The following is a 17084-nucleotide window of genomic DNA, read 5'->3' as shown; positions in this document are numbered from 1 at the left end:
AGGGCAATTAGAGAGGCAGGAAATTGGCTTTAAATTAACTGGATTGTTTGACATTCAAAATAAGTCAATGGCTATCTATCCCGTAACCTGAAGTTTTATTTATAGATAAATAGCACAAATTAATTATTATTAACATTATCTTACCAATGTTTTTTTCCAGTTTATTTTCAATATTTTATGGCGAGAGTATTTCACTGTTGTGGACAATCATCCAGTTGCGTTGGCAACTACATCTACATCAACATTGCCAGTGACCACCCCTCAAAGTGCAGAGCATATTGAACTGATGAAGATGATTGAATGGCCACTGGCTCCAACCAACATACACCTGCAATTTTCCACCCACCCAAAGACTTGTGCATATTTTATAATCAATCCTTATGCTACTTATGTGGTTGGTGAATCACTGGAGCTTCTAATTATAGCGAAGGACCACAAGGGTCAGACAAAGAAGTATGGTGGAGATTTCTTGCATGTGAAGCTTTACTCTTCGAGTATGAAGGCTGGAGTAAGTGGCTCTGTTGAGGACAATCATAATGGTTCCTATACAGCCAGATTTATTTTTCAGTGGCCTGGAGAAACTAAGATCTCTGTTAGACTCATGCAATCCAGTGAAGCTATCGCAATTTTGCATGAGAAGAGGGATTCACGACCAGATAAGGTAATACAATTGATCAGATAACTGTATATGCAATAAGGCTGGATAAAATATTTAAAAAAAGGTTCTATAAGAAAGAGCAGCAGTGTCAGGATCCGCATCTGAACCAAAGGCCTCTGCTGGGTCTGGCGGTGGTTCTACCTGCTGAGCCACTCTGAAACCTTGGATAGCTCCTTGCCCGATCTCCTGTGTAATCCTCAGGTAAACCTAGTTTCTGCTGAACTCTGAACTCCTTGCTCCTCCCTTGAACTTCCTATTTTAGCCACGCCTCTGCACTTCCTGTTTGCCAGATTATTGTGCTCCTGCCAATATCTTGCTTCCAGCTCCCTCTGTGATACAATCCGCTCATACCGCTACCCGTGTACCGACCTTTGGCTGCTGATTCACCAACTTCTCTCATCGTCTTCCGATTCATACCTGATACCTTTGACTACTGACCTTGGCTTGTTCGCTGACTACACTTCTGCCTGCTCCTATACTACTACTGTCTGCTTGTGTACCAAACTTGGCCTGTTATACCACGAGTTTGCCTGCTGTTTCAGCTACTGAACTCTGAGCCTGATCCTAGATCGTAACAAGCAGTCACCCTACTGTACTGATTAAAGAAATGAGAGTGATTTTGGCTAAATAGATTGGAGAAATTGCGGTGAAGAGATACTCCCAATTTCGCTTATTAAGCTGGCCACGGTGTATGCACTTCAGTTTGAAAGGCTTGCTTAGATCAATATACAATTCAAATACACAAAGCATTAACACCCCTCCATGTTGTTCCACACTTGAATGTAATTCACAGCCAGGGGCATGTATAGATCGCCACTTTGGAGTATACCTCAATAAAAAAATGGATGAGGGAAAAATATAGCATATAATGCAAAATCCTTTATTATAGTACAACTGGGTACCTACAGACAGCAGGAAGTCAGTAAAGCATTGCACACTAGAAAGCACTTATTTATACCATTCCAAAAGGAAGCACGTCCATGTAGTTGCATGAAAAACATTGGGAGGTCTATTTTAAATCAGATGCATGACTGCATTTATTTGGTAGATCTCCCACACTAAGCCACCATTCACACTTGAGCATGAGCATTTCCAGGAAAAATTTGTAGTGTTATTTTGTGCATTTTCATGCTTTTTTTCATGCACATACACATTTATTAAATCCTTTTTAATGCGTTTTTCACGTTTTATTAAAGTGACACTAAACTCAGGAGTTAAATCTTAAAAATACATTCAAGTACCATTTCTATTAGCAAAAATGTATCTTATTTGTGTATCACTCGGCAGTAGATCCTCAAATCCTCTCTGAATTGGTGCTGACACTGTCCTTCCTTCTGGAGGGGGGGGCTACTTTTCCCTGTGTATGTTGTAAAGTAGTCACCACTCCAGGTCCGCTCCCAGGTTGGACTACAATATCAATATAAATTAGTTAACTAAACATGAAATTATAGTCGATAACGGGAGTGAGCTTGGAGCGGTGACCAGGGCAGGTGACCGGGGCTTTAGGCCGGGCCCCACCCCACCCCACCGTGCCGCTGGACGCAGGGCTTAGTGACGTGCTGGACGCAGGGCTTAGTGACACACTGGACATAGGACCCACCTGAGAGTGACCCTGCAGAGCCCACCATAGATGCTGCACAGCCCATCTGAGACTGTCTATGGTGGGCTCTGAAGGGGTCTCAGGTGGGCTGGTCAGGGCTGCATCCCTCCCCTCCCTCCTTTCCTTCCTTCCTTCCTAGCTCCTCTTACCTGCACACATGGCCTCGTCTGCAGCCAGACCAGCCAGAAGTGACGTCACTTCCGGCCATTCTGACATCAGACGAGCAGCGTCGCTTATGGCGCCCTAGCGGCAATGCTGGGGCCCTGCACTGCCAAGCCTCCGCCTCCTCGCCCTTCACCGGCGGCCGATAGTCATGTAAGGGACCCGGGTGGGCCCCCCAGGCTGCCCGGGCCCCTTACATGAGTACCCCCCTGATGGCTGCCCTGGCGGTGACTACTTTACAACACACACAGGGACCATAGGGAACAAAAGTAGCCCCCCTCCAGAAGGAAGGACAGTGTCAGCACCAATTAAGAGATGACTTGAGGATCTACGGCTGAGTGTAAAAAACTTGTAAATAGTTAAGGTACTCAAATTAGTGTTACTTTGAGCTGCTAATATTTTTGTTTTGGCCAGTGGGAAACTGTATTATCTTTGTGGTGTCAAGGCGTCTTTCATTCTAGGAAAACTTCATGCCCAATTTCTTCTTAGGTCCTCTAACGCTTCCCACTATTCTTGTATTGGGCATCACTTGGGTCATTGTGGTTTTTATTCATTTTCAGTATGAACTTTACCTAATCTTCCATCTTGATCAGTCTTCAGGTTTCTATGAAGAGGAGACCAGATGTTAGATGCAAAGGTGCCTGAAAAACGCACTAAAATACTTCTGTCATACAGGTGCTCCCATTGAAGTCTATGGGGTCAAAAATGTGCAATTCCATGAGAGAAAAAAATCCATGTACTTCTTCATGACGCTCAAGTGTGAATGGGCACAATTGAATAGAATGGGATCTTCACATTGAGCATTGTTGTACTCACATTCAGGTGTGAATTGGGGATAACAGAAGTATGCAACAGAAGAATAGGGTTCCCACTTTTGTTTCATAGGATAATTCTTTTTTGCTACAAGAAAAGAGCCCAAAAAGCTACATGTGTGTCCATGCTTTCAGGAAATTCTCACTAAAGTTTTATTAGACTAAATACATGTTTGCTTTTGCTGTACAGGTGTTCTTTAAAGGCTACTTTGAAAAAAATGGGACTCGTGAAGTGGTTGAATGCAATTTCGACCTGCCTGGGCAGGATGTCTGTGAATATTATGATCAACACAATGGAGAGAAGTGGGTGTGTCAGCGGCCAAAAGTCCTCCCCTGCGATTCATATCGGGACCACTCATCAGGAGGAAACCGTAAGATCCTAAGCAAACATGAGCAACCATTCTTCTCAATGTAATTTATTTGGTTCCTTCTATTTTCACTTTGTATACATTAATGTTACTGAATTATTGAGCAATTGTGTCCACCATATTGTAAAGTTTAATTGAAGCCCAACCCTAGCTTCCATTTTTAAAAAATGTTTTAAGTGCACATTTAAAGTGATATTATACCTATATTATTTTGTTTTAAGATGAGAAGGTCCATGAAAAGTACATTATGTTAATATTCTTCTTGTTAAAAGTTTTTTTTCCTCCTCCTGCAGCTGGTCCCCAATCTGCTGATCCCCTTGCCTTTCCTCAGGTGTCTCCTTGAGCTAGTTGGCACACCAGTGCATGCACGTTCTTGGCTGTGATTCGTGCCTAGCTGTGTCCATAGATATACAGAGTGCTTGGCAAGCCACACCCCTGCTCCCTCCACAACTCTCCTCCCAACAGCTTGACTGACAGAAACAGGAGCCTATCACTCCACTGCCCTCAGTACACTCCCAAATGACCAAAAAGTTCAGGCAAAGGCAGATACTGTATCTTCCTAGACCTGGCAGAGATGGCAAGGGACAATAAGTAAGTGTTTGGGTGTAGCAGATCATGGACAGGTATTGTCAGAGAATGCATTAAAGTAAAAAAGTACTAGGCTGTAGTACTACATTAAACATTAAAATAAGCATCTCTCCCCGCAATACTCACCCTACTTTCTCTGGCACTGTCCCATGCAGACTCGCTGATCTGGAGTCCCATGATGGCCATCTTTTAGATTAAACAAAAAGTTACTTTATACGTGGCTGCAACTGGCCAACTGCAGCTAATCACCATTGTTACCGCTGTTTATATTTTAACTGGCACTGATATATTAACATTGGGTCCTGGCACTTTGTGCCCAGTGGAGAAGAGCTGCACAATACACAAAGTATATTCCCAGTTTCTAAATAATTAATAATCCTCAAAACTTTCAGGAGTTCCCATTGTTTTTCTAATGTTTTACATTGTGGTAAGTCCTAGGTGTCTCTGGTGGTAGACATGTGCTCAAATCACAACTAAAGAGTGTCTGATCTTTAACCCTCCTTTTATCAGGTTGGTGATGGTAGGAACTAGGGATGTCCCGATACCGGTACTAGCATCGGTATCGGGAACAATACAGGGCATTTTCACAAGTACTTGTACTTGTGAAAATGCGCCGATACATAGCGCCGAAGCTTGCGCTATTTTTTTTTTCCTTAACTTCCATCCAGCTAAATTAGCTGAGCAAAGCGGAAGCAGAGCAGAGAGATTGTTTGACACGTTCAGGAGGGTGGTGCGGGAGCTGTACGGGGAGCTGAACGGGTGCCAGATCGTCAGATCGGAGCGACTGCTTGAACGTCAGAAGGAGGAGAGAGCGACTCCAGTAACAAGCAACGAGCGGCTGAACTGACAGAAACAGAAGCGAGTGGGGGAGTTGATTGATTGGGCTGTGACAAGGTCTGGATGCTTAGTGAAGAGGAGAAGGGGGAGTGATAACACATGCATGTGACTGGAGGACGCAGCGGCTGAGGGTGAGTGGTGAGCTGAGAAAAAGAAAACAAAAATTGTTGATGTTTGACTGCATTGAATTGAGCTAATTTGAATATAGTACAATAAAGCCTCACTGAGTGTACTCTGTGTGAGCAGAAGGTGGATTGGCATTAGGGGCAGGCTGAGCAAAAGCTAAGTTGGGACTGAGTTTGACAGTGTTTTGAAAAGGGGACAGGCTACCTAGCTGAACTACTTGAGGTTGTAGAAGGAAAAAAGAAAATACATTGTGTTTTGTGTTTATTTTTGTCTGTATGTCTGTAAATCTATTGTCTGCAGCGTGTGCTCTATTTGTACTACATATAGAGTATACACTGCAGACAATAGATTTACATTTATCCCCTGCTAATATGAATGGATTAAATGATCCATAGTACATAATATGGTAGCACATAATATGTAGTTGTACTATGGATCATTTAACCCATTCACTGTAGCTGTGTGAAAGCAAATACAAATGTTTTATTGTTCTAAAACAGTCTTAAATGAAAGTGGCCTAAAATCATAAGTCTGTATTGTATTTTTTAAAATGTCACCTGTCCCTTTAAGAAAAAGTATCGGTAATTGGTATCGGCAAGTACACGAGGGGAAGTACTTGTACTTGTACTTTGTCCTGAAAAAGTGGTATCGGGACATCCCTAGTAGGAACCCAGATGTGGGGGACTTGCCAGTACAATTGGTACCTCTAGTCAAGTAAACTAGGATAAAGTACAATCTCCTGTGTAGTGGTAGCCAGTACAGGGGCAGTCCAAGAGCACAGCAGCAGAATCAGAATCCAAAATCGAAGTAGCAGAACGTAGCAGAGGTCGTTGCAGGCAGCAAAGTATCAGGGTCACGAAACAGGCCAGGGGTCAGCAACAGGAATCAGAACAGGTATAACGCTAGGCACTGAAAGGATAAGCTTAACAATAATCAAGCACCTAATTACTCACCCTTCCTGCCTATATACCTGTTGGCGATGAGATTATGTAATTTCCAGGAGTGTACCACTTGCTTAAAGAGGCGGTCCAGTGCACGTGCATGCCTCTTCCTGCATCGCTTTGGATGAACGGAGGAGCAGACATCGCGAACAGCAGCAGCAAGGAGCAGCTCACCCGGTCTCCGGCTGCACAAAGAGATGATGCAACGGCGTGGGCCCCCCGTAGAAGGTAACAGGTAAGTCCTCACACCTCGAAAAAAGGTAGTTGGTCATGGGTGCCAAATTGATACAGTAATGGAGTTAAGTTCAGGATAGAGATCAGATCAATCTGTGTGGATTAAAAAGTAGTCACCACTCCACGCTCACTCCTGTGATGGACTACAATCTTTCATTTAGTTTACTAATTTGTATTGAGATTGTAGTCCTTCCCGGGAGTGAGATTGGAGTGGTGGCTACTTTATAACACACAAAGGGACCATGGGGAACACAAGTAGCCCCCCTCCAGAAGGAAGGACAGTGTCAGCACCAATTCAGAGATGATTTGAGGATCTACAGCCGAGCGATACACAAATAAGACACATTTGTGTAAAAATTTAGGATACGTGAATGTATTTTTAAGATTTAATTTAGTTTAGACTAGCCACTACACTAGCCACTAGAGGAACATCCCAAGCATGCTCTCAACAAATCTACAGTCATGAATTGAGAACCAACTCTGATGAGGGGATACTGGACAGGAGGCTGGAAAGAGGTCCATGGTATGAGCAACAGGTTGCATTAGCAGGCTAATTTTTTTCCTCACCTGCTATAGAAATTGGGAAAGAAAACTGAAATTGTTACAGTAATCAAAATACTCAACTGGCATACTAGTCTTCTAGTCTTCTGTCCAGCTTTTTTGTTTTTCAATGATGCCTTTTGTTTTAATAAAGAATTAAAAAAAGATTTAAACTTTTAGGAGCCTTATTTTTTTGGCCCTCTCAGGTCACTGATTGACAAAGAAATCCCATCAAGCCTTGGGTCACTTAACGTCTTACCTCAGAAGAATGTCACAAATAGTAGGTATTTTTTAATTGTTTTTTTTTTTTTTTTAAAGTTTCTCTTTTTAATTGAATTGAAGTTAACTTGTTTGAACCATGTGTCAACCCTTTAATGAACCAGTTATATATATAACATAATTGCCAGATTATTTGCATAAAGGAGATTTCTACATCACAGCAAGTCTGTATGCTTGAGGAAAGTTTATTTATTTATCTATCCATAATTATTAAACCCCCTGTGTCCTAGATTGTTCCCTTCTCTGGCCTTCTCCAAACTCTTCACCCTTTAGTGAATAACCCTGTAATTTTCAGATGGAGTTGGGCAGACTTTTACAGGGTGTTGGGTATATAGGAACACTATAGAGAACAATTTTGAATTTATTGCAGTCAGGGCTGGATTTACTCTCTCTGCTGCCCCAAGGCCAGGTTCTTCAATGCGCCCCCCTACCCGCCAATCCCCCCCCCCCCCTGGGGAAAGGCAGACCTGCAGGCTACATACAGGTGATCTCGGCGACATCACATGTACAAAACAAGCGGCAGATTCCCCGCTGTACATTCAGCTCCGCTTGCCCAAAGCAGAGCTACAGTATATGTAGAAAACAACTACCCGCCCGGCACCCAGGAATTTCATGTCCCGGGCATCGGGAGATAGGAATTCCAAAGTCCTGCTGCCCCTCTATTCCCTGTTGCCCCGAGGCCTGGCCTTGGTTGGCCTTGTGGGAAATCTGGCCCTGATTGCAGTTATCTAACAAGCAATATATGGTGAGTTAACTATTCCCTAGACTTGGGACTTATTAGCAAAAAAAAGAAGCTTTTTACAACTGTAGAAACAAAACCTTTATCTCTATGTTTATTTAAAGAAAACCTGTCTACCATTTTAAGGTCTTCAGACAACAACATCAGGTGCCTGCAACTGCAATCACCTTTATTAGACCAGAGACCTATATTTGCCCTCTATTCTGAACCAGTGTTCACAGTTTAAGGTCTTGACTTTTCTGACTTGCAGACTAAGCCCCATCCACCCCCCATCTCCTAGCACAACAACAACACCCTTATTATGCATTAAGGTGATCTTATTAGACTCAGGTGGTGGGCATACAGATTTATATCCAGTGGGTGAGGCTGAGATGGTTTTGATTGGCAACTCAGTGTGCTGCTTCACGTGTGTACGGACCGGGGTGCACGTAGTTGGTTAAGGTGAACAAAGGTGGGAGGGGAAGCGCTCAAACTGAGTTGTACCTGTCTAGCAGGTTGGGGTCTGGCTGGGTGGGGGGAGATGGTGTACTGGGGTCTGGGACTGCTTTGGCGAACAGTGGGTGCTGGTGAGGCAGGATTGGGTGAGGTGGGGGTTGGGGAGGGCGGCCCTGGGGCTCAGGTAGGAGGACAAAGCCAGAGACACAGAACAAAAACAAAAGCAAAAACAAGGAGAGGGGGCCGTGTGAGATGTGTGACAATGGGCATAAAAAATGCATGTACGTAACCACTCACCACCACTCACCAAAGTGGCAGCGTGCAGTTATCGACGGAAATGTTGGTGTAGAAGTTGGACTTCTCGCATGGTCGATCTGGATAGTTGATGGGTGGATCAAGATGTTGCTGATATCAGATCGTCCGGGTGGCGATGGTGAAGGTCCGGTTGACAAAGCAAAATGGCATACAGAGGTTAGGAATTTGAATGAAGCAATATGATGTGAAAAGTAGTAACTCACTACAAGGTAATGGGTGATGTGCTGTCATCGGCGGCGGATGTAGGTGGTGGTCCTCAGGACTTTGCTGTATCCGTGCCTATATGGTGTGCGCAGAAGTTCCTGATGGCCCCGGAAGGATTGCTGCAGTTGTGGTGGGTACCTTGACTGAGGTTGGGGGTTTTGCATACGCAGAAGCTAGACGGCTTAATGTTGGTTACAGGGTTACAAGCTAAATAATCCGGCATAAAGGTAAGTAAAGCCTAACAATGTGGAATGTTGCCTGCCCAAAAGAAAGTCAAAAGTCACCACCTGGATTTAGCTAAGGAAATCCATTGGATAATAGGTCTGAGCAATCTTATGTGCCCAACAAATGAGGTAATCTGCCGACATGGATATACTGAATTACCAGGATTTTCAGGATTCATCGGGCTCAGATTGTGATAGAGTGTTTCAGGGAGCGTGAGACATCATTTTCAGACCTTAACCCCATTGAGAATCTTTGGGATGTGCTGGAGAAGACTTTACGCAGTGGTCCGACTCTCCCATCATCACTGCAAGATCTTGGTGAAAAATGTATGCAACTCTGTACAGAAATCAATGTTGTCACATTGTATAAGATTATCGAAATGATGCCACGGTGAATGTGTGCCGTAAATCAAAGCTAAAGGTAGTCCAATGAAATATTAGAGTGTGTGAACTTTCATAAATCACTGAGTGGTTGTATCCACCATATAGTGATGTTTAGTTAAAGCCAAACTCAAGCTTTCATTGCTTATACTATTTTGGTGCACATTTGAATATAAAAAAAGCATCTTTAACTGCAATACTCACTCCATCTTATTCAATGCTGTCCCCTGCAGACTCACTGCTTTGCTATCCAGTGCTGGCCATCACCTTGGTTAAAAAGATACCTTACCCTACCCTCCCTCCCTCCCAACTCCAGGATATCGTGAGGTGCTTTCAAAACTCCAAATGGTACCTTACAGCCAAAATCTCAAATTCCCTAGGGGGACTGGATGTACTCTAGTCCCACCAAAGTGCAAACTATCCTAACTCCAATGTAGGAAGATCGTCCTTACGGCAACTCCCCATAGACACACCCACTGCCTCCCTTATGCCACCCCTGACATTAGACCCCTTGACGGCCAACCTGTCCCACATGTTCAAGGTAGATTTCCAAATACTGCTATAATCGTTATAAGAACTTGTAAGGCTATTAGCAGCGCAGTTTATTTTCTCTGTGGCATACCAAGCGTAGTTTTTCTTTTCTTTCCCATCTTTTGCTTTTCCTTTTTTGTTACGGATGTTCAATATTAAGCATTGAGTACCATGTTTTAGCTTAGTTGTTTGAATTGCTATTATGAATCCGTACTACTGATAGTGAGGATTGCCTTGTATACTGCCTCCTGATAACGCGAAAAGCCTGCTTCTGTCATTATGATTGTATGAGGCGCATATACCTTTGCTGTTACTATATCGCTCCTCATGTAATTATTATTCATCTTGTATTACATCCTTTAAATGACCAATAAAAATTACATGCTTTAAAAAAAAAAAAAAAGATACCTTATAGTTTGCTGACACCTGCATCAATCACTGTATCAGTACATTAAGATGCTGATACAGTGATTGATGGCAAAAGAGCCACACAGTGGTTCCACAACACAGATCTGGACCTTATCTGTCAAATTGATGGGGGCATGGCATTTTGAGGCCAGTGGAGAGAACTCTATGATGTACAAGGTATGTGCTAGACCCTTACTTTGTTAAGATTTTACAAAACATTCAGTAATTCACATTTTTTCGAATGTGTTCCAAGTGCTAATTGCCACAGAAGTCTAGTCATGACTTTTTCCCTTATATCTGAATCCTTCAGTGTTTTTGTGAACACACTGCCTCATTAATGAGCACTGAGAATCAAATGTTAATATATTAGATGTTGATGGCATCAATGAGAATGGTGATTGTTAATCATTTGCTCCAGGTACAAAGGTTCCATGTGTCCCTGGACTAAAGAATCCAAACCCCTCAGGATTTTATTACCAAGATGTCTGGAAGTCTCTGGTCTGCTCCAATGAACCATTTGACGATCATAATAAAGCAGCAAAATGCCTTGCTGGGAAGATGGTCTACATGTTTGGAGACTCTACACTTCGGCAGTGGTGGGAATACCTAGTGAATTTCATACCAAGTATGTTACAAAGCAGGGAACAAGTAGAACCCCTGTTAGTTTATTTAATTATATTTGTGTCCTTCTAGGAAGATTCCCCCTTGCTCCTGTGTTGTAAATAAGGGCAACTCTCCAATAGGGAACAAATACAGCAATTGAGAATTACAGTTGGCTCCATCCTTCCCTAATGCTACACATACAGTGTTTCATTTCAATTGTGTATCTGTTAGAGAAAATTCCCTCACTTCCTGTTCTGGTGATTAGTGGTGAGAAATTACCCAAACACAACAACAGCAGAAAAAAGATATACACTATATTGCCAAAAGTATTGGGACTCCGGCCTTTACACGCACATGAACTTTAATGGCATCCTAGTCTTAGTCCGTAGGGTTCAATATTGAGTTGGCCCACCCTTTGCAGCTATAACAGCTTCAACTCTTCTGTGAAGGCATCCACAAGATTTAGGAGTGTGTCTATGGGAATGTTTGACCATTCTTCCAGAAGCGCATTTGTGAGGTCAGGTACTGATGTTGGACGAGAAGGCCGGGCTCGCAGTCTCCTGCTCTAATTCATCCCAAAGGTGTTCTATCGGGTTGAGGTCAGGACTCTGTGCAGGCCAGTCACGTTCCTCCACCCCAAACTCCCCCATCCATGTCTTTATGGACCTTGCTTTGTGCACTGGTGCGCAGTCATGTTGGAACAGGAAGGGGAGTCATGTTGGAACAGGAAGGGGCCATCCCCAAACTGTTCCCACAAAGTTTGGAGCATGACATTGTCTAAAATGTCTTGGTATGCTGATGCCTTAAGAGTTCCCTTCACTGGAACTAAGGGGCAAAGCCCGACCCCTAAAAAACAACCCTCCCCCACAATCCCCCCTCCACCAAACTTTACACTTGGCACAATGCAGTCCGGCAAGTACCGTTCTCCTGGCAACCGCCAAACCCAGACACGTACAACGGATTACCAGACAGAGAAGTGTGATTGGTCACTCCAGAGAACACGTCTCCACTTCTCTTCCCTCCAGTGGCGGCGTTCTTTACACCACTGCATCCCACACTTTGCATTGCACTTGGTGATGTAAGGCTTGGATGCAGCTGCTCGGCCATGGAAACCCATTCCATGAAGCTCTCTACGCACTGTTGTTGTGCCAATCTGAAGGTCACATGAAGTTTGGAGGTCTGTAGCTATTGACTCTGCAGACAGTTGCCGACTTCTGGGCACTGTGTGCTTCAGCACGCGCTGACCCCGCTTTGTCATTTTATGTGGCCTACCACTTCGTGACTGAGTTGCTGTTGTTCCCAGTTGCTTCCACTTTGTTATAATACCAGTAACAGGTGACCGCGGAATATTTAGTAGCAAGGAAATTTCACGGGACACCTGAATCCAATGATTTGGAGGGGGTTGTCCAAATATTTTTGGCAATATAGTGTATGTAGACATACTTTAGCCATTGTCTTCATTTTGATTCATTTATTAATGGTATCTTACATTTTAATTCCAAAATATTTAGCTTTAAAGGAGATCAATCTTCATGTGACTCACAACCCAGGTCCACTGTTAGCCACTGATGCAGAATTCAATTATTTGGTCCAATGGAGAGCCCACCAGAAACCTTTACGCATGGAACGTGCCGCAGTACAAGAACTACGCTACATTGCTTCAGAGTTGGATAGGTTGGGGGACCGCAAAGGGATGATCATTGTGTTAACGTGCTGGTCCCACTTCCTTACCTATCCCGTTGGAGTCTACATCCAAAGACTACATCACATTCGAGAAGCCGTAGCGCTCCTGTTAGAGCGCAGCCCCGAGACAAAGATCCTCATCAAGACGGCCAATACTGGTTACCGATTTGACCATGGAAGTGACTGGTTATCATTGCAGCTGGACACTTTAATGAGGGCTATGTTCTCCAAGCTACCAGTTACTATTCTTGACGTTTGGCAGATGACCATCTGCCACCGAGAACCTGAAAACCTCCACCCTCCCAAGGTCATTATTAAAAATGAGGTAGACTTGATGCTTTCATTTATATGTCCTTAGTAGGAATTTGGGGCATATTTTTTAATATCTCTTTGGAACACATTCTACATTATGCTATACCTACCTCTCAGTGTAAACTTGTTTGTTTGTTTGTTTAAAAATTAGTCTTAGTCCGTAGGGTTCAATATTGAGTTGGCCCACCCTTTGCAGCTATAACAGCTTCAACTCTTCTGTGAAGGCATCCACAAGATTTAGGAGTGTGTCTATGGGAATGTTTGACCATTCTTCCAGAAGCGCATTTGTGAGGTCAGGTACTGATGTTGGACGAGAAGGCCGGGCTCGCAGTCTCCTGCTCTAATTCATCCCAAAGGTGTTCTATCGGGTTGAGGTCAGGACTCTGTGCAGGCCAGTCACGTTCCTCCACCCCAAACTCCCCCATCCATGTCTTTATGGACCTTGCTTTGTGCACTGGTGCGCAGTCATGTTGGAACAGGAAGGGGAGTCATGTTGGAACAGGAAGGGGCCATCCCCAAACTGTTCCCACAAAGTTTGGAGCATGACATTGTCTAAAATGTCTTGGTATGCTGATGCCTTAAGAGTTCCCTTCACTGGAACTAAGGGGCAAAGCCCGACCCCTAAAAAACAACCCTCCCCCACAATCCCCCCTCCACCAAACTTTACACTTGGCACAATGCAGTCCGGCAAGTACCGTTCTCCTGGCAACCGCCAAACCCAGACACGTACAACGGATTACCAGACAGAGAAGTGTGATTGGTCACTCCAGAGAACACGTCTCCACTTCTCTTCCCTCCAGTGGCGGCGTTCTTTACACCACTGCATCCCACACTTTGCATTGCACTTGGTGATGTAAGGCTTGGATGCAGCTGCTCGGCCATGGAAACCCATTCCATGAAGCTCTCTACGCACTGTTGTTGTGCCAATCTGAAGGTCACATGAAGTTTGGAGGTCTGTAGCTATTGACTCTGCAGACAGTTGCCGACTTCTGGGCACTGTGTGCTTCAGCACGCGCTGACCCCGCTTTGTCATTTTATGTGGCCTACCACTTCGTGACTGAGTTGCTGTTGTTCCCAGTTGCTTCCACTTTGTTATAATACCAGTAACAGGTGACCGCGGAATATTTAGTAGCAAGGAAATTTCACGGGACACCTGAATCCAATGATTTGGAGGGGGTTGTCCAAATATTTTTGGCAATATAGTGTATGTAGACATACTTTAGCCATTGTCTTCATTTTGATTCATTTATTAATGGTATCTTACATTTTAATTCCAAAATATTTAGCTTTAAAGGAGATCAATCTTCATGTGACTCACAACCCAGGTCCACTGTTAGCCACTGATGCAGAATTCAATTATTTGGTCCAATGGAGAGCCCACCAGAAACCTTTACGCATGGAACGTGCCGCAGTACAAGAACTACGCTACATTGCTTCAGAGTTGGATAGGTTGGGGGACCGCAAAGGGATGATCATTGTGTTAACGTGCTGGTCCCACTTCCTTACCTATCCCGTTGGAGTCTACATCCAAAGACTACATCACATTCGAGAAGCCGTAGCGCTCCTGTTAGAGCGCAGCCCCGAGACAAAGATCCTCATCAAGACGGCCAATACTGGTTACCGATTTGACCATGGAAGTGACTGGTTATCATTGCAGCTGGACACTTTAATGAGGGCTATGTTCTCCAAGCTACCAGTTACTATTCTTGACGTTTGGCAGATGACCATCTGCCACCGAGAACCTGAAAACCTCCACCCTCCCAAGGTCATTATTAAAAATGAGGTAGACTTGATGCTTTCATTTATATGTCCTTAGTAGGAATTTGGGGCATATTTTTTAATATCTCTTTGGAACACATTCTACATTATGCTATACCTACCTCTCAGTGTAAACTTGTTTGTTTGTTTGTTTAAAAATAAAGTAATGTATTTTTTAAAGTAAATGTACATTTTTTCTTAATGAATGTAGGTAGCGTTAAGCACTTAGAATTATGGGGAAGTGGAGTTTTTGAAACTTTCTTTAACTGCTTCTTGACTGAGCTTTTTTCAACTTCTATTCACTAATGACTGATGCACTGTTTAAATTTCTGCTTATTCTACGGCAGTAATACACTGAGTGGCCAGATTATTATGACCACACCCTCATTACTTCGTTGGGCCACGAGATGACTCCACGAGATTACTTCCTTGGGCCTGTTCGTGACTCCACAAGATGATGAAAGGTGATGCGAGGAATCTGACACGGCGCTGTTGCCCTTCTGTTGTCTTGTACCAGTCTTGCCACTCTCCGTTCTGCCCTAACATTGGCTAGTCGCTGACGGCCACAATTCGCACGTTCAGACCCAGATTTTCGGCTGACAGTCCGGTCTTTAAACACTTTAACAACAGCTGCTCTTGAACATGTAACGAATTCTGCTGTTTTGCTGATACTCGCTCCATGGCTCCGAGCGCCAACAATCATCCTACGTTCAAAGGCTGTTAAATCGGGTTGTTTCCCCGTATCTTCAGAAACAAATCACTTCTACTGTCGTGGTAAACACCTGCTTCCCTATTTATAATGGTCTGGCCCTCTAGCAACTTCAGCGCAAAATTATAGCTAATTTGCCTACAAACATCAGGTGGTCATAAAAAACTGACCACTCAGTGTATACTTTCTTACTAAGTGCACCTACACATGTTATATACTGTTTTTTAGAGGACAGGAAGGGCTATATATTTATATCACATATGTGTGCCCAATGCCTCACTTACTATGAATAAAATATAAAATAATTTTAAAAAAAATGTAAAGAAAACACTTTTTTCCCCAGGTTTGATTATTATTTTTTTGAAAAATAGCACAGCTAAAATAAGAATGCATTCAAATAAATTAATTTATGTGTCCTTTATTTGAAAAGACCTCACATCCCTAGGATTTCAGAAATGTTTCTGTACTTTTTAGCCTAAAACTAAAAGTTATTATTTTATTTTTTACTCCAAAAGCTAATAGTAGTCACCTGGCATACAATGTCATACTTAGTGGCAGCGACATACTTTAAAGAACACCATCATAAGGGGGTTAAGCAAAAAAAAAATAACCCCTTTTTTATTGTTTTACATTTATTAAAAAATGTTTACACTTTATTTTTATTTTATTTACATATTACACTATTTTTTTTTTACACTTTTTTTATTTCAATTATATAAATCAGTCATTGTGAATGGATCTCACTATGATTGCTTGATCATTTCAATAATGTTTTTAATTTTTGGTTATTATTAGACCTTTCCAAACTTAGGAACAGCCAATAATAACCTTAGTAACTGACCCTGAAATGCTGATACTGCAGCATTTTCAGGATCAGATCTCACTAAAGACTTCTGATCCTTCCCACAAAGATCAGAAGTCTGATACAAGGGGGGTGATTTACTAACCTAAACACACGCACGCACCAGGTGCGTGTGATTTTCACACAGCAAAACGTATTTATCAACCAAAAAGTCTCTAAAAGCATATTTTCCACTAATGCCATATATGGAAAAATCATGCACATGATGCATATATAATGCTGCTTCCCAGTCTAGACAAAAATGGTTAGCTCATGCATTTATATTCCTGCATTCATCAACGCAAGCAACAAAATAGAGCTAATTTACACAACATCACCTTGCAATTCATGCACAACACACCTGCTGGGTGTGTACACACTACAAAGGTGTCTAGATTCCACCAATAGATCATGCTGGGAGGGAACACACTACAGAGGTGTATACTTGTTCGTGGCGTGTTTATAAGTTTAGTAAATCAACCCCAAGGTTTCAACAAAGAAACATTTTGCTAAATGATTCTATTGCTGAAACATGTAGCAAAAGTGGGATTTCCTAATCCCATGTGGTCAGCTGTCAAACAGAGATGCCTCCAATCTCTGCTCCTATATTTCCCATAGTTTTCCACGTCCCAAACCTTCAGACACTGGCATTCCAAAGGCATACAAACACTAAACCATCTACTCAATCCTCGAGGACTTTGCGTGTCCTTTACTGAACTCTCCAACACCTATCACCTATCTCCCAAACACTTCCTCCAATATGCTCAGATCAAAAACTTTATAAAAGCTCATCTAC

General features: G+C 43.0%; 2 protein-coding genes across 2 annotated transcripts in view; both read left to right on the top strand.

Moving 5' to 3' along the window:
- Positions 1-266: 266 nt before the first annotated feature.
- On the top strand, positions 267-13026 carry LOC108798915 (NXPE family member 3-like). Its single transcript, XM_018570721.1, has 5 exons — positions 267-661; positions 3423-3643; positions 7073-7146; positions 10801-11007; positions 12497-13026. The coding sequence occupies exons 1-5, from the start codon at positions 287-289 to the stop codon at positions 13024-13026; spliced, it is 1407 nt and encodes a 468-aa protein (XP_018426223.1). The 5' UTR covers positions 267-286.
- A 1350-nt stretch (positions 13027-14376) lies between these two features.
- The window catches only part of LOC108798900 (NXPE family member 3-like), a 20867-nt gene continuing 18159 nt past the window's right edge, over positions 14377-17084 (top strand). Inside the window, 1 exon segment of the mRNA XM_018570709.1 lies at positions 14377-14763. Coding sequence (XP_018426211.1) covers positions 14377-14763 — 387 coding nt within the window.

The sequence above is a fragment of the Nanorana parkeri genome, unplaced genomic scaffold, assembly GCF_000935625.1.
Source record: "Nanorana parkeri isolate BGI_ZX_2015 unplaced genomic scaffold, ASM93562v1 scaffold1584, whole genome shotgun sequence".
Classification (NCBI taxonomy): domain Eukaryota; kingdom Metazoa; phylum Chordata; class Amphibia; order Anura; family Dicroglossidae; genus Nanorana; species Nanorana parkeri.
Note: the sequence above shows the minus strand (reverse complement) of the source record. Positions and strands in the feature narration are given on the sequence as shown.

What these genes read in the sequence shown, in the direction of transcription:
- LOC108798915 (XM_018570721.1), top strand. Translation starts at nt 287, where the DNA reads ATGAAGATGATTGAATGGCCACTGGCTCCAACCAACATACACCTGCAA. An exon ending in GGGATTCACGACCAGATAAG is followed by an intron (nt 662 to 3,422) that starts GTAATACAATTG and finishes TTTGCTGTACAG; the next exon opens with GTGTTCTTTAAAGGCTACTT. An exon ending in TCAGAAGAATGTCACAAATA is followed by an intron (nt 7,147 to 10,800) that starts GTAGGTATTTTT and finishes CATTTGCTCCAG; the next exon opens with GTACAAAGGTTCCATGTGTC.